A 21,231-nucleotide genomic window follows, 5' to 3' on the forward strand; every position below is an offset into this window, starting at 1 on the left:
TTTCCCTCCCATTTGATGTTTATATATTTATTTTAATATGGTTTTATATTGCCATCTGTTGCAAACGTCTGTGCACACTACGGCCGGCAGAGGGCGCTCTCCAGTGGAAGCTTGTGAAGGCGTCTCTATATGGGGGAAATTTTAACCGAATACGAAAATTCATACAGGCATCTGTAGAACATGAAAACTAAAACTGACACCATGAGACCTGACTGCCATAAGCACTGATGAAAGCGAATTAAAGTACAGTTGAGTGGAGTCAAGTTAAACTATGATTGTTATTCTAAATGAAGGATTTTAAAGTGTTTTTAAGTGCTTCAAAAACAGGTGATCTACATATATATATACAAAACATTTTACCAGTAGAATCAAACTGCACCTTTTCGTCCTGCTTAAAAATGCAAAGAAAATATATACTGTATATGTTATGCATAAAGCGCAATGAGTCGTCTTATGAGACACAAAAGCAAGTTCCCTGACCGGGAATCGAACCCGGGCCGCGGCGGTGAGAGCGCCGAATCCTAACCACTAGACCACCAGGGACTGATATGCAGATGAAAAATCCTAAATTCATATACCTGTCATACTCATAGGTTGCATGTGTTTCACTTTGTGAAATGTCTTTAATTCAACGACATGAGCTGTGCCAACTACCTGCGGTGTTGTCAGATGCGTAAAAGTTTGAAACACAACGTAGGCTATCAAAGTGTAAACTATACAGTGAGTGGTAAGGCAGACGGTTAAACTGCCCCCTGCTGGCAGCTACACGCTGTAGCGCATTTATATCAGTTACGCCCCCATTGGCCACAATAAAGTGCCTGAAGAAAAATCCGAATGACCACAAATATTATATTTTCTCCGACAAACAACAAGGTATACAACGGACCACCCGCGTTTCTCATAATAAATCAAAATATTCACCACAATTCCAACGTGCGTTTGGCGTACCGAGAAATATTTAATTTTAGATTGACCGGCATCTCACGAAGCTCCCCTGTGGGGTCCTGGCTTGGGTCCTTGGTCAACGTGGGAGACGCGAATGTGAAGTTGTTTTGAACCTGCCTGAAATGTATGTCACCGGGACATGGTCGTTAAATTATCTTACATAAAATAGTGGCTGTCGGGTTTCGGAATCTGTCTTACCATGATGCCAGGGGACAGTCAGTCCAAAACGGTAGCGATCGCCGCGGACGCGACGGTTGGAAACTGTCAAAACTGCTCTGTTTTGCACCAGGTCAGATCATCTTTCTGTCACAGAAAAGTCCTTTAAAAAGTTGTGTTTTCGTCTCTGTAGACTGAACATAAACATTTTCCAAATCTTGTGTAACAGTTTCTGTGTTTACAACTCGTCAGCTAAGGTGAAGATGTTTATCATTTATGAAATTCACTGTTTGTTTTTGTTTTGTTTTTCCCGTCTCGTGTTACAGAGCCTGAACGAATATGTGTCGTCATTTCTGGCTCTGAAGCAGAAGATAACGGTTACAGAGTGAGTGTTGCTGTCACGTTGACATGACTCAGCTAGCCGTCACAGGTTAAATGGACACTAGCAATACTAAAACTCAATTTGTACTGAGATTTGTAGGGAGCCCGGGGCAGGTATCAGGTGTAAGCTAACGTTAGCAAAGGTTAATACCAATAATTGTTCGTACTACTTATTGATTTATTCCCCAACGTTCCTTAATTTGTTTAATATTTACGTACATATAGTCACACATCGGTAGCAAGACTATTGTGTGGTTATTGCAATCAAAATGTTGTCCACATTGCACTTGTAACTAGCAGTGCATGACATCTGTTGTAGCATTCAGCTCGTCTGTTATTGTTTTCCCTCACAGCTACAAAAGCTCAACAGATTTAATCAGGTTTTCTACCCTCAGTTAGTGTATATATTCATGATGACATTAATGAAAACAAAATAGTTCATGTGTGATTTGAGAATGTTCAATAAAGGAAATTGAATCTGGCTTTTGAAAAAAAGTTACAGACTGATACGTGTTTGTCTTAACCAATAATTCCAGTGCATAGACACCAAGACAAGACATAGTTGTCTTTTGGCTGTAAATACTCACAGATTATGTGTTCTTTCATTGATGTTACCTGTAACTGGGTTTAACACATTAATGTCCTTAACGTGTTTATTGCAGTGACTCAATCAGACTTCAACAACAGCTGGAAGAGCTGCAGATCAAATTGGCTGCACTGGAGAAAAAGACAGCAGATTATGAATCTGTGCAAGCAGAACTGGAAGAAAAGAAGGTATGCTCTTTGAAAGGATATTCCTTATGATGGTAGTAATGTGTCCATCTCTGTATAACTTTCACCAACTGTTTTTTTTTTTTAAATCTTTTATAGGATGCTCTTAAAGCCTTTGGCCAGATGTCTGAAGAGATGGAAAAACTGAAGGAGGAAAACGGCAGGACAGCGGCAGAGTAAGAGATAATTATGTCATGATGTTTTTTGTCGTATGTCATTTGTGTTTGAGGTAAAATGTTAACTTGGATTTTTCATTTCGCTCAGGAAAAATACGCTTGAAGACCAGCTGAAGGATGTAAAAGGTACTTTTCATTCTCATGTTGTTGCAGTTTAGAGTCTTATTTCTTTCGTTAAATGCTTCCCTGACTTTTCGGTCAATTGTCTACTCTTAGAACTGACGGAAACACAGTCACTTGAAAATGCACAGCTGAAGAGAGAAAAGGCTGCGGTAGAAAACGATTTGCTCAAAACACAGGTAGGTTAAAAAGGTGCTCTCCAAATTCACTTGAGACGTTTGCAATAATCTCATTCTCTATTCATGTATTTTAGGAGCTTTATGCATATGTGGTCAGATAGGATCTCAGGAAACTTAACAGTCTTTGAACATTTTCACTTCTACAGGCATCTTTGAAGAAATCTCAGGCACAAGCAGATCAAGTTGAAAAGCTGATAGAGGAGAACGTCACGACAACAAGCATGTAAGACCTAACTCCTACTTTAGTGTTGTTGTTTCTTAAATTGTATATTAATCAGTGTCATGTCCTTCTCTCTCTGGGAGCGTCGTTTTGTGGTTTTTGTCACAAGATTTTGTACTACATTATGATTATTCGTGGTTCATAGTGTATCTCCCCTTGTTTGTGAGAAAACAATTTGAAACACATTTTGCTTAAAGGTTCCATGATGTTTTTTCATCAACAGAAAGGAAAAGCTTGAAAATAAAGTCGAACTGCTCGAAGGTTGGTATCAAAAAATATTTTTCTCACAAATTAAAAGAATTATTTTGTTTTCATAAAGATGTCTTGAATCTGTGTTTATATGACAACATCTGTTTGGTGGTTTATTTCAGACTCAGTTTGCAAACAGAATCAGCAAATATCCCAACTGACCAAAGAGAAGATCCTACTAGAGAGACACATCGATGACCTCCAGGTGCAGTAATGATCTTTAAACAGCACACTGGTGGAAATATGTTGAATACAATTTAGCTGAACTTTCTTTGTGCATCATTTGAATTCATTTTCAGGTGAGACTGATGAGGCTGGAAAGGGAAAGAAACAGAGGTAAATAACATTGAGTTCTGGTTTTGCTGTAGTTAGATTTTCAAGACATTAGCTCCAGATAACAGCGGCAGCTTTTTCTTACTTAAATTTGAGTTTGAATATAAACAATATCTGAATTATTTCTCAACAGAGTACAGGAGCACAGCAACTCAAGCAAGTGTACCTGAGGAGCCCAAAGTTGATAAAGGTATGTACGTAATTGGCTTCACTTATTATTATTTGTAAGCTAATCACATACTTTAACCCTTGAAGCAGGATTGTTGTCATTTTTACTTTTGCAGCATGTGATTGTTTTTTTGTCTGCCTTTCAGAAAAGTTCCGGATGCTGCTCGAAAATTTGTGGGCATGTGTCGAACCTCAGCAGCAGCACTCTGCAAACCTGTTGCACTTACCTGGTGAGGCATCATCAAGCTGGATTGTATATTTGCGCTATCACTTGCATAACAACTATCCTGACTTGCGAAATAACACAAGTGGCTTCATCTATTATCATTTTACCCTCCTTCATGTGTGCAATCCTGTCATTCATTCTTTTAATTTCAGAGTCCACTTCCAAGCAAGTTCTACCGGCCTCTCCACAAAACAGACTGCACTCTCATCTGAGTAACACGTCGCAGTCTGCTTCTCAGGAGATCAGTGAATCCCACAGTCACCCAGTACAGACAAAAGCTACATATACACAGTTAAAATCCTCCCCCCTCAAAGCCATCAAGCATCAAGCATGTCTGCAGCCAACAAGTGCCAAGAAGCAAACACGCTCTCCCAAAAAGAGCAAGCGTTTGTCCAAGAAACACAAAGCTGAGGAGGCGTGTACGGGCTTGGGTAGCTCTGAATCATCTCTTGAGAAGATACTGGCGTTGTTCAAACCAATGCTTCCCTGCATATCACCACTACCAGATATGGTAAGAATTCAGTTATGTTTAATGCAAATCCTGTTTCTAAATACTATTTAACATGCTGCTGCCCCTGTGTTTATTTAGGCCGTCGAGATGCTGTGTTCTTCTTAATTTTTTTTGTATAACATGCTATATGTACAATGCAAGAATTGTTATTATATTGACTGTAAACGAGTAGGAAATTTAAAATGAAGAGTCAGAATGTGAAATCACGTACCAAAGTGTATGTTTGTGTCAACTACTAGTTCAAGACACTGTTGGCTAGTTTGCGCTAAAATATATATTTTTTGTGGTGTGAAAAGTTTGTTACATGAAAGCTATCTTGTTGCAATCCACATCCTTGTTATCTTCTTTCTCTCTGTCAGGAAACAAAGATGGAATCTATGGAGACAGATGCTGGAGAAAAGGAAAACCATCCCACGCCCTCTGATGACTCTGTTCTTCCTCAACAAGACGAGTCCTTACTCATCACAACATTGGTGTCAGGCCACTCTCCAAAATCTTCTGCCGTGTCAGCAGAGAAGAATGTGGAGTTGCCAGCGGTCACAACACAGGAAGTGGAAAACATTTCCAGTGAGGAAGGCTCCAAAGACTTGGGACAAAATGAGTTGAGTGGCGTTAATCAAACGAAGGACAAAAGCAATACAGATGATGAAGAAATGCTTCTGGAAAAAGACTTGCAGACTGAGAAGGAGTCAGCAACTGTGCAATTACTCTCAGCATCATCATCTTCTTCTTCTTCCAAGCCGGATATAACCGTTTTGGTAGAGGTTGTGTCATTAACTCCCGAAAGTGAAAAGCCACCCTGCAATGTAAATCCGAGTAGCATCTGTGACACTGAACATGCTTTAGAAAAGGCAAAGGAAGATCTATCAGAGACCATTACAAAGATGGATGTAGACACAAGCCCTGATGATGTTACTGGTGCCAAAACAGTCACTTCTGATGATGGAGAGTCGCACGGAGGAAGTGATATGACTGCAATCTCCGAGGAAGCAGGAGGTGTCCAGCTAGTTACGTCCTCCATTACTTCCTCAACATTCACTGACTCTGTGAGAGACGCTGATGTTCCAAATCCAATTGCAGAAAATGGTTTAGAAATGGGAAAAAGCCTCCGAGACTCTTGTGGTTTGGTACACGACAGTCAAGATGCCACAGTCTCAAAGCCAGAGGAGAATAAAGAGTGTATCAGCGAGGACACAGACCTGCCAGAGGATAACCCCAGCTCGTCAGGCAGCAGTGACGGCATCAGTAGAGTCGCAAATAAAAATATTCAAGAGATGCTCGACAATGATGTATCCATAAAACCTCTTGGGGAGGAAGATGGGGATCAAGTACAAGGAACTGGAGGAGTTGATGTAAAAGATTCTCCTTCTGAGTCAGATGGCGATAACAGACCTCTGTCTCCATGCAAGTCTTCACCGCCAAAGATGGAAGAAGGCGAGTCCCATGCTGACCAGGAATCCGATCTAGCAATCGTTGAAACCCCTTCAAAAAAGGAAGTTGACGTAGAGATATTGAACAGTGAAATTCTAGCACACCCTGGGCCTTCCCCTTCTGACAAAGACAAAGAGACAAAGACTGTGAACTGTGAATCTCTGAACAAAAATGCACATTCCCTCTGCAGGCAGTTGAGTCCTACATGTCTGCTTCCAAGTGTAAAATTGCACACTGTGGAGACTCACCCAAGCCCAGAAAAACAGAATATCGATGTGAACGTTGGGTTTGTTTCATCGAACAAAAGAACTCTACAGCCTGTGCTGAATTTAGAGGAAGAAGGCGTCATTGAAAACACTACTGTAAAAGACTTGCCTCAGAACAGCTTAGATGCAAACAACCATAAAGTGAGCAAATGTAAACTGGGCACTGTTGGTCCTACTACCTCATCACAGCAGAGTGATGTTACCACAAATGGACAAAATGAATGTTTGGAAACATCTAGTCCAAGTCCGCGAAAGATCAGGGAGGAAGAACCTAGCCCAATGAAAGGTTCAACGACAGCTCAACCACCACAGAGCATTGGCCACGTTCTCTCTGAAATGGGCCCGCCACTCCCTCGTCTGCTTACCCCTCTGAGCACACCTCCAAAGGTCGGCAAATCAATCAATCCAAGGCAGGCTATTGGGAAACTCTCATTTCCCTCACCCATGGAGAGATTGGCTTCACCTACCACTCCCGTCCAGGCCCACTTGACACCAAACAGTCAGCATCTGAGTTCCTCATCTCTAAACAGTCCACTCCCTCCCTCATCACCACTTCAGTTCGGCTCTGCCACTCCAAAGCATGCTGTGCCGGTCCCAGGTCGCCTGCCCGTGACAGCGATGAATTCTTCCCCGTCGTCCTCCTCCAGTCCATCTCAGGAAAACTCCATGAGGATTCTCGATACCATGTACCCAGAGCTCTCTGCTCACGCCCGAACTCTGAACATTCTCAGAGGGAATGTCAGTCTCAGCATTTGTTCATCAGAGAGCAGAACATTACCCACAACAGTCGTCAGTCAGATGTCAGGCTTTAAATCTATTAACTCCACTTCAACGGCCTTCACCAAGACTGAGACGAGAGGAGGGAAAAGACAGTCCATCGGTCTGCCACAGCCTAAAAGCAGCAAATGTCTCAGGTTAGATGACTGCTCTCCTGCTTTCAGTCGTGAGCAAGTGCCCTCCTCATCAAACAGTGGAGAGGAGACCACCGCACCCCAGACTCCGAGGCTCAAACCGCAAACGAATGAGGCACCCTCTCCATCCACGGAAGTCGGAGAACCTGCAGAGAAAAATTTAATAGCTGACATTTTAAAGAAAATCGAGAACCAGCATTTTGATCTTTTGCCTGTGATCCAGAGCCACATATATGTCGGTAACCTGCCCAAAAAGCCCGTCTTGAGAAGCGAGGAGAAGGAGGTTATCGATGAGGTTTTGCAAAGCAGCGTGGTGAGTACACTGGTTTATTGGGCTCACGTGTTGAACTTTATCACTCTTGCCATTCAGGATACTTAATTCTGACCCAGTGAATGACATCAATGTGAATAACATTGATCATCTCTTTACAATGCAATGTTCTGCTGAGAAACCTTGGGTCCTGGCATTCAGGTGGATGTCCTTTGACATGTACCACCCATCTGAACACAACTGCACACCAAGTACTTCCCCCCGTGACTACTGCATTACCTGAAGGCAGAGGCCCCCTCGGTGGGGAATTGCTCAACGAGGACAGTTGGACATGCCGCATCAAGTGAGATCCACGGAGGCTCCACCTCACAACCCATTCGACTCAAATGAGCCACATTAAGACCATTGGCAACAATAAGCCACAACAATGTTTAATGTTGGGTTTCCCATTAGATTACTGCATTGTAAAGAGATAATCAATGTTATTCGCTTCAGCTGTCAGTGTTTTTGATGTTTTGGCTGATCAGTGTCCATGTGAAATGAACGTGTGTGCTTGTTTTCTCACTGTTTTCTTCAGCTAAAAGCAGATGATGTGATTTTCGCCATCCTGAACAAACTGAAAGCAGAGAAGAGAGACCTCAACCCAAACTACACACAGGCCCTCTGCAGAGTCTACACAGCTATTTGTAGACAGAAGAGAGACTGGGAGAAGGCTCACGTCCTCGCCTACAGCATTCTCACAGAAGGTTTGCATTTTGTGTCATTTCTTAAAGCCCTCATACCCCCTGCTTTAACTTATTGTGGCTAATTAAGCCTGTCTTTATTGCAACTACATGCACATAGATGTTCATTCAAAGCCATTGCACTAATTGCAGGTCAAGTTCTGTTGCTTTGATTTGATTAGCAGTTTTCCTTTCTTATTGTGTCTTCCCTACTGCAGATTTCCCAGACTCTGCTAAGCTGATTTTGTTCATGGTGACAACATGGCCCAGTGTTCTCTCACACAGTAGCTCTCTGTGCCAGGCAATACATGCTGTCACCAAACTGAAAGCAACAGAAGACCTCCTCCGCTGCCTTTCAGCATTCCTTGGTTGGGAGAAGGTGAAATATTTTTAGAGCTCTGGTTTTTCTCCATTCGTCATGTTGCTATCTTATTTTGTTCAAATCTTGCTTGTGTGACGTACTGTATATCATCTGACCTTCAAGTGCCATTTTCTTGTAATTAAAGACACTTTATTGAGAGTATTTTTGTTTCATACACTGATTTCTAACATGCATGACCCTAGTTTAGAGTCTTTATCACATCTCTTCTTTACCAGCTTTCAAATCTGTTTCATTCCCAATTAAGTATAGTGAGCCTTACAAGACCTAATCTCCCTGTCTCGCTGCAGAGTCCTCCCTGTGACATTGACGAGCTGATCTCCAGAACGCTGTCTGATGTCCGGTCGGGGTCAAGCCTGTCGTTCACTAAACACAGCCGGCACGGAGATGACCTGGGCACCGAGGCTTGGGAACATGTCTTCACCCTGCACCTTCTTTGTACGCACAAGAAGTGGAAGTGGGCCTATAATAATGTTTTGAGGTATGTTTGTTTTTATGAACCAGCAGTATTTAATGATAAAATCCTCCAAACGAAATGTAAATAATCATGTAAAACTTACACATTTTTTAAGCAAGTACCCCAAGTAATCTTGTGCTAATGTGTTACGTTTTGCTTTAACAGCAACGAGTTGTGGCCTTTGATGAACACATGGGTGACACAGCCCAGAGATCAACAAGCACCCATCTCTGATGTAACCGTCGCTACTGTGCTGCGACTCATAGGTCAGTGGTTTTGTTAATTCACTTGCATAACCCGAAGTAATGTGTAATATAATTACCACTAGAGGACAGTCGAGAATTTCATTGTGTATTTGTTTTAAATAGGACGCCTCGGTCAGCTGGGACTCAAGGAGAGGTGTGTTTCCTCCGTGGCAACTGTCGCCAATGTCATCAACACGTTTGGGAGGCATGGACAAGCTGAAGGTATGAAATCTGAGAAACGTTGGTAAATACAGAAGGATTCAGTTCGGCTGCAACTAATACACAGAATCTGTTGTGTGCTGAGAGTGCTGCTAGTTCCCCCAACACCTGCCTTTCATTGATCATGATTTTTGAAACACAAATCTGATGCTAATCTTCTTAATGTGCGGCCACACAAATACTTACCTGTGTGTATTTAAGCAGATTTGAGTATTTATATCTTACCCTGGCATGTTAAAGTATTTGTGCATGCTTGCATTTGTTTGTCATAATTGTGCCAAATAAATATGACGCTCTGATGTGAAAGAGAAAAGGTCTTCCAGCAGATGTATTTGCATTACAAATTTTTAATCCTATCCTGTCTTCTCTCCCGAGGTGTGCCATGGGAGGTCCAGTTAGCAGCCATCTACTGCATCTACGACCTGTCTCCTTGCAACCCCAAACAAGCCATGGACGCCCTCGCAGGGTGGAGAGGAGATACATCTCAGCGCGTCCCTCCTGCTGTTACCAGCTGCATTAACCAGTTAGCCTCAGTCTGCAGACAGGTCCGGAGCTGAAAGAGACACTCGTGCTGTACAAATGCACACAGACTCATGCATGTCAGGATGACTGAAAATCACACCATGCACCTCAAAGTTCATTTTAACTTGCTGACTGGCTATGATAGAGCTTTTTTACAATTTGGGCACCTGATTGGTCACAACTGGGTTTTTTTGTCTTCCTAATACTTGAGTGTGTGAAGGTTCACTGAAAGAGTTTCAGATGTCTTTTATTTGTTTTTCTTATATGTGCACTTCTACTTTGAAACTTGCATGTCTGATTTTGTAGCAATTGTTCCCTCGTTTTTTTTTTTATGTTATGTAAAATTTGGTTTTCTAGAATTTTTATCCGGCTACACCCTGTAATAAATGTACTGACAACTCCCTGACTGCTATACTCAGGTAATGCCCTAAAGTACTGTATAACATGTACATGTGTGTTCTGGTTTAACTGTGGCGGTGCTGTAAATGTTCTTTTCATTCAAGTGTTTGTAAATATGAGGTATCAGCGTTTGTATTCATGAAAACTGAGAATGCCAGATAAAATGTCTTGTACAGTTTAAAGTTTCAGAGGATATTTAATTTTTTCAAATTAAAATTTATACATATTGAACCAAATCATGTCTGTTGGTGGATTTTCTCACCTGCCTCAATTGAAAAATAAATTATAAAGACATGAAATTGTCCTCTGGGAGAAACCGATACGGTATACTGACCTATTACGCATAGTTTAGCTGTGTGAGAATAAGACATTTAAAAATGTCGGTCTGACAGCTGTTTGTGTATTACGCCTCACACTCATTTACCACAACATCATTAAAATCATCAAAATTGGTGATGAAAGGCGGCGACTAATGATCCAGTCAAATTACTACAACTATCACGTTTTGTCCTGCCGGTCAGATCTGTGTCAGTGGTGGAGCACATAGGAGCTTCCGTAAGGAGCCTTCAAAATAAAAGCCCAAGCCACAATTGAGAAATTATTGAAGTATTCTACATGATATCAATGTTAAGAAAATATTGACGATAAATAAGACGACGCTTTCAGACACGTTTTAGGAGTTGTTTAAAAACCCATATCATCAACAAATGATAATTAAATGTTTTGGTTGTAATGTAGTGTTAGGTAGATAATGGAGGTGGAAGGTATTCTTTCAGAAATGCCTCTCAATTATTTTCAATTCAACTGTGATTATGCAAGAGATTTTTTTAGATGGATATTTGTCTTACATAAGAGTATTTGATTAAAAAATTCAAGTGAAATTAAATTGGATTTATGAGGGAAATGTGCAAAAATTAACTAATTAATTAATTAATTAATTAATTAAACATATTGAGGTTATGTGATTAATTTAAGCATATTTATACAAATTAAATTGAAACAATAAGTAACTTTGCCTTGGCTGCCCTGTACGAGCTGATCTTTCAGTGGGATAAAACAGAAACAGTTTAACTTCCGGTCTGTCCGGCCTGCATGTTGTGCACTTGACGCATGTGTCGGTCCCGAGGGGTGTGTTCAAAGATTTAAATCCCTCGGACATGCGTACATGCTGATCCGTGCTGCTGGGTGCGCCATATTGGCTGGCTTTACATGGGGAGTGGAGTTGGGCAAACCGCTTGAAAAAACCAAACCAGTTTCCAGACATGAAGCTCTTCGAGGATAACAAGTAAATCAACGCGGTAACATTTATCTGTTCCCTTGAGTGCAACGTGTTTTATTTGCCACACCGCTCGCCATTTTCCCCGTTGACGAGGCTCTCTCGTTTGAACTCGACTCCAATGGATCCCAGGACCGCTTGGATCCAGCCGGAACAGAAGGGACCTGCCAATTCCCTGTGGATGCACATTTGGGAAACCTCTCAGGGATTTGGAGCCAACACCGGCCTCGACAACCACCTCCACCTCCACCACCAGCGCAACTTTGCGGCGCTGAACGCTAACTCCACGGACTCACACGGCGAGTATTGCAAAAATGTAGCAGCGCCGCCGGGGGGTGTGTTTGGAAAACTGGCCGTGCGAGACGGCGGCGGAGCGAGGGGAAGTGTCCGGAGGAAGGGCTCGCTGTCGCCGTCCTCCTCCTCGCTGGACTCGGAGGCCGAGAGCTCGTCGCCCTCCGGCTCCTCTCTGCAAATCGACAATTTGAACATCGCAGAGGAGGCCAGCCGGTTTTTACACTACGGCGAGCACGAGTTGAACGAGAACAACCTCAGACGGCAACATCCCCCTCCGCCTTTCCACACTGTTCAGCAACACTGTCGCAGCATGCAACAATCCTTCGGCCACACCCCCACCGGGATGAAAAATCAGCATGGGAACAAGCACCACCACCACCATCAGTCACACTCATCCGGCCGCAGGAGGCATCTGAACAGGGCCAACACTTTCCACGGCATCAACCCGCTCCTGTCCTACGGCTGCAATGGACACTACGTAGACTCTCCTTGTAGCCTGTGGAAAACCAGGCGGTACAGCCCGGGCATTAATGGGTAAGAAGATATGGCGATAGGAGAGGTGCTGCTTAGTGGATTGCAAGGGCATATGTGCAGTGTTAATGAAAATGGACACAATGACACTTTTTTTCTCTCTCTGCATATTGCAATATAAATGTACATCTAGCTCTCAACAAGTCCGACAAAATGGTTAAAATCCACAGTTGATGATTGAGTATGAATGTGCTTGGATGTTTTTAATGTGCATGTCACTCAGATTTCCTTATTTTACAGTTTTAAGATTTTGCAAAATATTTCAGCTAACCTAAGTGTCTGTGAGCACACACATGTATTTGAAGCACATTTCTGGCCATTTTTTAAAGTGTTTCAGTCCATGATCCCAGGTGTCCTGTTTCCCTTGATTTCCTTCCAGTCTTCATGAAGAAATCATGGACTTTTTCAACTTCATGTCACCACGACCGGAGGAGGAGGCCATGAGAAGAGATGTCGTGAACAGGATAGAAAGTGTCATCAAGGACTTGTGGCCCACAGCACGGGTGAGTGTCCGTAGGATATATATGTATATGTACATGTGTCTGTGTGAGCACTACTCCACTCTGGCCCACACCATATATAAGATGTGGAAAGAGCCAGATGATTCAGACACTTTGAAGTCAATCATGTCAGAAATTAATCAGTTTAAATATGTCTCTGTTGAGACCGGGTCGGAGGAAGGATGATTCAACTCTGGTCACTTCCAAGATGGAGGTAAGTGGTGTTGTTGTGGACCGCTTTATGTTGAGGTGGTGTTTACTCCCATTAAAACACATAAGGGAGACGTAATGTCACCATTGAGATGAATCACCACTTCTTGGACACATTGTCCACACAGTGATTTAGAAAGAATGAGAGTCATTGCAAGGCTATTTTAATGGATTTCTTTAGACTGTACAGGTGTACTTGATGAATTCATACCTTTTTTTGATAGTATATTGTTCTGCCTTCTGACTGATCACTTGGCCACGACTGTCAAAGGAACATGGTGTACAAACCCAGTTAAAATATACTATTTTTTAAAAATCCACATAGGTTTACCCTTTTTTTTTTTGCAGTTTTACTGATTATCTCTGGGTTTTGCTTGTGCCAGCCACCAACCCTGGTGCTGTAGCAGATGTTTTAACCTCTTATGAGCCTAAGTGAACCAAGACGATACAAACATTAGTAAGCTTTTACAGCCAGGACTCATATTTACACACTTTAAAACACATTTTAGAATTCAGTTCTACATCAGAATTTGAAGTTGTTTTTACGCTTGGCATTTGTCATATGTACAACTTTTAATAAGACATTTATTTCTTGTACTGACTTTTCTTCATTACTCTGCAAAGCTGTCTTGCACCGTGTAAATCAATGTTACAGTCTGTTAAAGTCAACAGGCAGTGTGTATAGGAGTTTGCTGCACTTAACGTATGCTGTTTGGCCACGCTGTACACAGTCAACAGCCTAGTTTACACTGCACGTCCAAACCGAGTTGGCCAGATGTAATCATCATTCATGTCACTTGCATTCCCAAAGTAACATTACTGAATTATTTTTCCATTGTATGTTGCCAAAAGAATGCTACTTTCTAACAAATAGCATTTTTCTTGGTTCACATTATAAACATTTTGAGCTAATCATGGCTCAGAGAAGTCCCACTGGACCTCGCTGAGGATTTGAGTTGGGTTTTTGTTTTTTTTGCTTGTTCTTTTTCTCTAAAGCTCATTTGGTGTTACTATTCTAAGCTGCGGCTATACAAATGGTTCCAGACCAGAAGAGAAGTTGGGTTTTTTCAACATTAAAAGACATAAGACCACAGTTGGTGGTAATAATAATATCTTCAGCTACAGAAAATGATACTGGCTCTGTCACATTTGACTGTACATTTGATTGTATTCATATCTTAACATGTACAGAATCGAACTTGACAGAAAGACATGCACACCGAGACAAACTGAGTCACCTTGAAAAAATTACCAGTATAACATAAAAATGTTTCCCATCGTATGCCTCCTCTGCCATCTGCAGTATATAATCTGTTGTGTTATTTTGAGGGTTGGCAATGCATTACTAGCCTGTTTGAGCTATTTGCATATCGCTAGCAAGAATGCACGGAAGTCATGCTTCCTTATTGGGCTAATTATAAGTGAGCATATTTAGACACATTTGAATAGAATGAATATTAACTCTATTGTTAAGTAGAGTGTATCTGTAAAGGTCAGAGGCATAGTTAGGGTAAAAGTTTCACAAGAACCATAGCATGTAAGAATGACTGAAGACTTATTCCATCCTTACCTATTGCCTTGTTACAAGAAGGCACAAATGCACACCAGGCAGGAAGCTTGCTTTAACATCTTAAGTTCGAACTCCCTATCATTTGTTTTCAAGCCAGAATGTGTATCAGGGATGAAACAAACTCAGGAGTGGAGCAGTACAGCTACAATTTTAAGTGTCTCAACTACTGATACCCATAAAGGTCAAACAAGCTAAGGCATAAGTTATCAATGCTTGATAATGGTTCCAATGATGCGTTTGGACTTGAATCAGCCTTGTTTTCGTTTGTCCTGTACACCTGCAGGTGGAGATATTTGGCAGCTTCAGCACAGGACTTTATCTCCCAACAAGGTAATGCATGTTTGTCTATCTTTATTGTATAGTCTGACCTTTTTTGATGGGCCTCTTTTTTTGAAATGTCTCATCAACATGCTAGATTATAGGAAGTGGGAGTCTCAACGTCAGAGCTTCAGCAAAAATGATACCCACAGTGTTCAATAGTGTAACATTGCATTGTACTTTGAACTGTTTGTCATATAGGTCATGGTGTTTGTGTATATAGTATGTTTCGCAAGGCCCTGCTGTCATAGGGATTATTGCATTATAGAGTTAAGCAACAATGGACAGTGTCGACTTTTCAACACATCTGTTGTGCAAATGAACAGAGACATAATTCATTTCAACAGCTTCGTTTGGAAGTTATTTATCAGTCTGGCACTAATAAGGGATTTTTGGAGTGGGGGAATAAGGCATCTGCTAAATGTAGTAATTGTTTTAACGTCACACCACTTTTTTTTGACTAAACTTAATAATCAACAACATATGGATTAAGACTTAGGGACAGGTCTTAAAGTTTGCAAGACCATGAACTAATTTTGTAATTTTGTATAATTATGCAATGTCCATTGAGAGGTGGTCGAATACTTTTTGTCCTGTTGAAGAGGCAAATAGATATTGCTTCATTGCAGCCTCCAATTTTAATCACCATGTAATCTTTTCATTTACATTTACATCTAGGGCATTTAGCAGCCGCTTTTGTCCAAAAAGACTTACAATAAGTACATTTGTCACAATATAAAAAAAAAAAATTTAATGAACACTATAAGTGACAAAGTACTTTGTGTTTTTGTTCTTAGTGACATTGACCTGGTGGTGTTTGGAGAGTGGGACCATCCCCCACTGCAGGAACTGGAACAAGCCCTGAAGAAACACAATGTGGCAGGCTCATATCCCATCAAGGTCCTCGACAAAGCTACAGTAAGTCACCAGGAGCCGACTTTCTGTTTTTACCTTAGGGACCCATAAGTATATTTATAACTTAATATTATATATGAAATGTGGACTTTCGTCTGACCTGTCCTCAGGTGCCAATCATCAAGCTTACTGACCATGAAACTGAGGTGAAAGTGGACATCAGCTTCAATGTAGAAACTGCTGTTAAAGCAGCACAGTTCATCAAAAGCTATCTTAAGGTAAGCCTTTGAATACTTGACATTTTCTACACTCTCTGCCTTTTTTTGGTTGTCTCTAATGTTTGTCTTCTTGTCTTGTAGAAGTACACTGTCCTCCCACCACTGATCTTTGTCCTGAAGCAGTTCCTACTGCAGAGGGATCTGAATGAAGTCTTCACTGGAGGAATCAGCTCGTACAGCCTCATATTAATGGCCATCAGCTTTCTGCAGGTACACACATGGATGCAAGCTACATCGACAATAAATGGTTGCCTGTCTATGTAAAAAAAAAAAGAAGAAGAAAAGAAATTAATCAGTCAAATAGTTTCACAATAAATCGTTTAGTCTATAAAATGTAAAAGGTAATGTTTGATAATATTGCTTGAGAATTTTTTTTTTATAATTTTACTATTATTGAAACAGTTGGAAGTTAATTTTCTTTCTGATTTATTTAAATTAACATAAATCTTACAGACTGGGGCCTTTAAAATTGTTGCACCTGAAGTATGTGAATTACAGTGAATGTTGATACCCTACTGGTGGATCCGCCAAAGTTGAAGAGGTCAGTGAGCTCAGTGACGCAGTGTTAACTTGTGTTTTGGATTAGAAGTAGATCACAAAAGTAATGTTCAGTGCTACTTGACAAAAATAACAAAATACTACGCAAGCTAAATGTTTTCTTGCTGTTTGGTCCACCAAGAAACTGATTCAGGCTGGCTTGATTGATTTGATTACAAACTGTGGGTAAAACGTTCTCCCTATCCCTCTAATCATAGTTACACCCTCGGATCGACACGCGGCGTACCAACATCAACCTGGGCTTCCTGTTGATCGAGTTCTTTGAGTTGTATGGCCGCGATTTCAACTACATGAAGACTGGCATCAGGGTGAAGAATGGAGGGGCGTACCTGTCCAAGGAGGAAATGCTCAAGGCCATGGGGAGTGGAAACAGGCCATCCATGCTCTGCATAGAAGATCCGATACAGCCAGGTCAGATTGGGATGTTTAATTTTTGTTTTCTTTTTGTTTGACTGCCATTAATCATCTTCTGTATGACTGTATTCCTTGATTTGACTGACACTAGGATAAAATCAGGCTCTTAAGTACTGTAATGCGTTTCTTTTTCATTTCATTCCCAGGTTTTAGTATCCACCCTACTGTATAAAGCTGTTTGAGTTTGTAATCTCCATATATTTCCCATTTTGTGATCTTCACAGGGAACGACGTGGGTAGGAGTTCATATGGCATTTTGCAAGTCAAGCAGGTGTTTGACTTTGCCTACATGGTGCTGAGTCATGGCGTGTCTCCTCTTGCACGTGCTTACCCCAACAAAGAGTATGACAGGTTGCCTTCATTAATTAAATCATTTCTTAACTATTTCAATGTTCTCAGCTCTAGTTTGACGTTTGGCCTGATTATGGACTGTATTTGTTTGTGTTACAGCACTTTAGGGCGCATCATTAAAGTTAGCCCAGAGGTGTTGGCCTACAGGGACTGGACGATCAAGAAGTGGGGGGCCAAGCAGTATGCTAAGCTGGAGAATCATGGTAACTTTGTGGCAAGCTTGGGTTTGCATCTACTGTTCTCAGAAAAGGGACAAATGTTTACCCATCTTAAGAGTCACATTTGTTGTGAATTTAACCCTCAGAGTCTTATTCTCTTTGGTCTTAGATGTGGAGACCTGTGAGCAGGACCTTGGCAAGCTGATGCTGGTATCTGTGGAGGATCAGAGAGACTCTTCCTCCCCTCTCAGTGCTGACTCCCCTTCACCTTCTCCAGTCTTCCCTCCCAGTCCTCAACACCATTCGTCATCATCATCTGCATGCTCGCTCTCCTCCTCCGGAAGTGACATAGTAAGGCCAAAGGATATTTTATCTATTCGAACATTTGCTATGAGTGAATTGTTGGTTCTCACTTGTTCTCAATAATGTCAGCAGCATTAAGTGTTAAACCATTACCCGTGACTTATAATTTTCCCTATCTTTTATTATCTTTTCCAGGAGTCTGATTCTCCTCCGAGCAGTAATGCTGCTATCCAACTCCACCCTCTCACCCTGGCCTCAGTCCACTCAGTAATCCAGATGGCTACTGAACTGCGGGCAGCACATCCAGCGGGCTTTATTCACACCACGCCTCAGGTACGGTAATGTGTCTCTACAAGTTGCAGACGATACACAAACCTTCTTTTCCCTTATGTTTTAAAATGAAAATTGACAATGAACATAAATTAAAAGTAAAACATTCCCGTCTGTCTTTCAACAATGCAAAAACTCACTCATGGTAGAATTCTAATGCCACACTTCTTTTTTCTAGATCCAGATGTCCCTCCCAGAAAACCTAACCATCCCCTCTCTCTCTAATTACCAGTTCTACCATGAGAATCCACCTTCAATAAGTGTTGTGCACCGTCATATGGCACAAGCTGCACAAGTCTCCCAGCACACCAACTCCACAAGCCCTCTCCCCAGTCCCCTACACCAGCTTCACCACCCTCAGGTAGGAGGGCAGCAGAGCCACACCTATACCATGAGATCCAACTCCCACGGCTCACTTGAGCCACACAAAGGTGGCTTCAAGCACAACCAAGGTGGCGGCCTCAGAGGTCAAAACCACTCTCAAGGTAACTTCAGTCCCCAGCGGCGGTTCGTTCCCCAGGGTCACAACACGGCACCAGGCTTCAGGAACCAGCCGCAGTTCAACCGTAACACCTGGCGGCGCAGAAAGAGGGACAATCTTCCTGCTCTTAACCAGAGCAGATGAAAGACTGGAGCTGCATGACTCGACTTGACTGGCATCGGTTTTTTGAAGGCCTCACTTAGACCGTCATGAGTGTTGGTGTTGAGAAGCTGTGAATGATTCATGATGCACCCGTTTTTTGTTGGAGGCTCTAAAAAACGCACCTACTTCATCCTGGAATTCACTAGTCAATTGAAGTAGTCTCCGGAGGTGTCAAATGATCGATCTCTAGCATTGTGCAACACTCAGTGATGCTACAAAGGTGAAAGAAGTATATAAAAGACCCACAGTTTTATCTGTACTCCTTCTGTTACATCGGCCTGATAGTAGACACAAGCCCTTCCTCTAAATTCGATGCACCACCAGCACAGTCTTGGAGGCGATTTAAGAATGACTGATTCCCAGACTGGGTCTTCTCACCTGTGTCACTCTCCAGCTGCTAAAAACTCTTTAAAAATCTGGCTGGTTGGCTGAACAGTTCAGTCGAGTATTGCGTTTCCATGCAACTTGAACAACTAAGAAAGCAACGTCATGTGCCATAGTATTGAACTGGTTTGTCAAACCTGGTCTGTCTTGAAGTTTTGACTCTTATTGGGCCTTTTGATCAAGTTTTGGGCTCATTTGGTCTTCTGAATGCAAATCCCTATTGGCTATGCTCTTGATTCAGAGCTCTTACAGCTTGGACTATCATCTACAAATTGTACTCTGGACTGAAGCGAAGCACTACCTTTCTACCTATGCAGCGCAACGCTGACTTTGATGTTTTTGGTGTGACGGCACAAAATGGACCTTGTCTCAAGTGCTTAAACTGTGATGACTTGTTTGAATGTACCAAGTGTTGTCTTTTTTTTCTGTGTTGGTCATTCTCTTTCGTTCTCTTGTTTTTGTCACAGAGGGATTTTTTTGTTCACATTGGCACTATTCTGTTTTTGTAAGCATTACCACCTTATTTTTATGTTTGTTGCGTATGTGCAATAATGACTTGCTTTTATTTAATTTATTTCACATTTTAGTTTTTATGGGGCTCTCCCCACTATAAGTTTGCTTTTTTATTTCTAGACTACATTGATCTGTGCAATAGATGGATTTAAGGGCCTTGAAGGAATGTGTTTGTGTGTATGTACTGCTTCCCAGCAGAAGGGGGAGCTATGGTATTGCAACATGAGAAATGTGCCAAAAATCCCATGATGCCAACATTTTACTCATGTTTAAATTACCATCGCATTATGATCACTTGAAATTTTGCCAACTGCCTGTCCGAATGTTTTCCATCACTAGTTCTCATTTTAAACATATCACTCTATTCAGTATTTTGACTTTTATTTTGGTGTATTTCCTCTTGATGGACTACAGGCTGTTTTGGGGAAATGCACCTTTACAATGTTCCTTCATCATTTCAAAAAAAGTTGGTGCTACTTATTACCAGCAAAATGCTTGTGTTTTGCCTTATATCTCCTTTGATTCTGTTAAAGCAACAGGTTAACTGCCTTCTTAAATGACCAAATTTGCCCTTTTTCCTGTATGTAGCCAGCTTTCTGTATTAGCTATTGGTTTCTATAAGCACTGCCAGGTTTACTTGGCTTTTATTTTTTACATGCAGCCTGTAGGTGTTTGCTCCAGGAGTAGAGTCCTACTGCAGTCGATGATTGTTAACATTAGCATCATTTCACAGCTTTTTCTTTTCTTTTCCGTTTTTTAATTCAAAGGTGATCATTTCAAACCGGTTGTATATGAGATTGACCTCTCCATATTTAAAGTCGATATTTCTAAGACAAGGTTTCAAAGCTACATAATTTACACAGCAATCCATAAAAGGACTTGAGCTCGGGATGTCACAGATTCACCACTACAGGAGTTTGGGTAGAGCCATGAGCCATTAACCAAACCAAAATGTTGTGAAGTCCTATGTTTCAAACGTCTGTGATTATTGGACCACCCTGCATACCCAACTGACCATCACTTACTCAACATGGTATGTTAGCTTTATCCCCTTGTTGTCACTGTGGCTTTTATTAGGCCAGCTAGAGGATAATTGATGGGTTGTCAGCTAATATTCCCACGAACCAAATCCCCAGCTCATATGTGTGTAATTAAGGATGGGTTGTGTGTAAATGACTGACATATAGATGTATACCTTGTTTTTTTATGTAAGTTTTTCTATTTTTTTAAATAAACATTTTAAAATTCCATTTCCTGTTTTGGTGTGTGAATTTTGTGTTTGGAATGTGTTATGTTCACTTTTATGTTAGCCAGTACATTGTAGCTTCAAGGGGAATTACAGTATTTTTAAACCTGGGCCAGATATTTGCATGTTTTGATATCTGAATGATTCATACTTACCAAAAGTTTTGGAATCCAGCAATAGCTGCTACATTATCATTTGGGGCTACTCCGTTAAAGTTACATCCATTAAAAGTGCTTGTTTTG

At 41.4% G+C, this 21,231-nt stretch overlaps 2 protein-coding genes across 4 annotated transcripts; both read left to right on the forward strand.

Moving 5' to 3' along the window:
• Positions 1 to 1,014: 1,014 nt before the first annotated feature.
• ice1 (KIAA0947-like (H. sapiens)) lies at positions 1,015 to 10,487 on the forward strand. Its single transcript, XM_084358140.1, has 20 exons — positions 1,015 to 1,234; positions 1,428 to 1,486; positions 2,145 to 2,256; positions 2,353 to 2,429; positions 2,518 to 2,555; positions 2,646 to 2,728; positions 2,875 to 2,951; positions 3,172 to 3,209; positions 3,320 to 3,402; positions 3,497 to 3,533; positions 3,664 to 3,720; positions 3,845 to 3,928; positions 4,077 to 4,435; positions 4,795 to 7,356; positions 7,892 to 8,060; positions 8,255 to 8,415; positions 8,706 to 8,896; positions 9,038 to 9,138; positions 9,241 to 9,339; positions 9,712 to 10,487. The coding sequence occupies exons 1-20, from the start codon at positions 1,145 to 1,147 to the stop codon at positions 9,891 to 9,893; spliced, it is 4,659 nt and encodes a 1,552-aa protein (XP_084214266.1). The 5' UTR covers positions 1,015 to 1,144; the 3' UTR covers positions 9,894 to 10,487.
• Positions 10,488 to 11,442: 955 nt separating this feature from the next.
• On the forward strand, positions 11,443 to 20,993 carry LOC311259252 (terminal nucleotidyltransferase 4A-like). 3 transcript variants are annotated; one of them, XM_084356269.1, is made up of 12 exons: positions 11,443 to 12,361; positions 12,738 to 12,861; positions 14,922 to 14,968; positions 15,754 to 15,874; positions 15,982 to 16,089; positions 16,171 to 16,299; positions 16,845 to 17,058; positions 17,286 to 17,412; positions 17,512 to 17,615; positions 17,740 to 17,921; positions 18,069 to 18,206; positions 18,382 to 20,993. In XM_084356269.1, the coding sequence occupies exons 1-12, from the start codon at positions 11,655 to 11,657 to the stop codon at positions 18,826 to 18,828; spliced, it is 2,448 nt and encodes an 815-aa protein (XP_084212395.1). In that variant the 5' UTR covers positions 11,443 to 11,654; the 3' UTR covers positions 18,829 to 20,993. The 3 variants fall into 3 exon arrangements, with proteins under 3 accessions (XP_084212395.1, XP_084212397.1, XP_084212396.1); XM_084356271.1 differs by having other exon boundaries at positions 18,436 to 20,993; XM_084356270.1 differs by having other exon boundaries at positions 17,286 to 17,403.
• Positions 20,994 to 21,231: the final 238 nt, after the last annotated feature.

This window comes from Pagrus pagrus (genome assembly GCF_965226575.1).
Source record: "Pagrus pagrus genome assembly, chromosome: 7".
NCBI lineage: Eukaryota > Metazoa > Chordata > Actinopteri > Spariformes > Sparidae > Pagrus > Pagrus pagrus.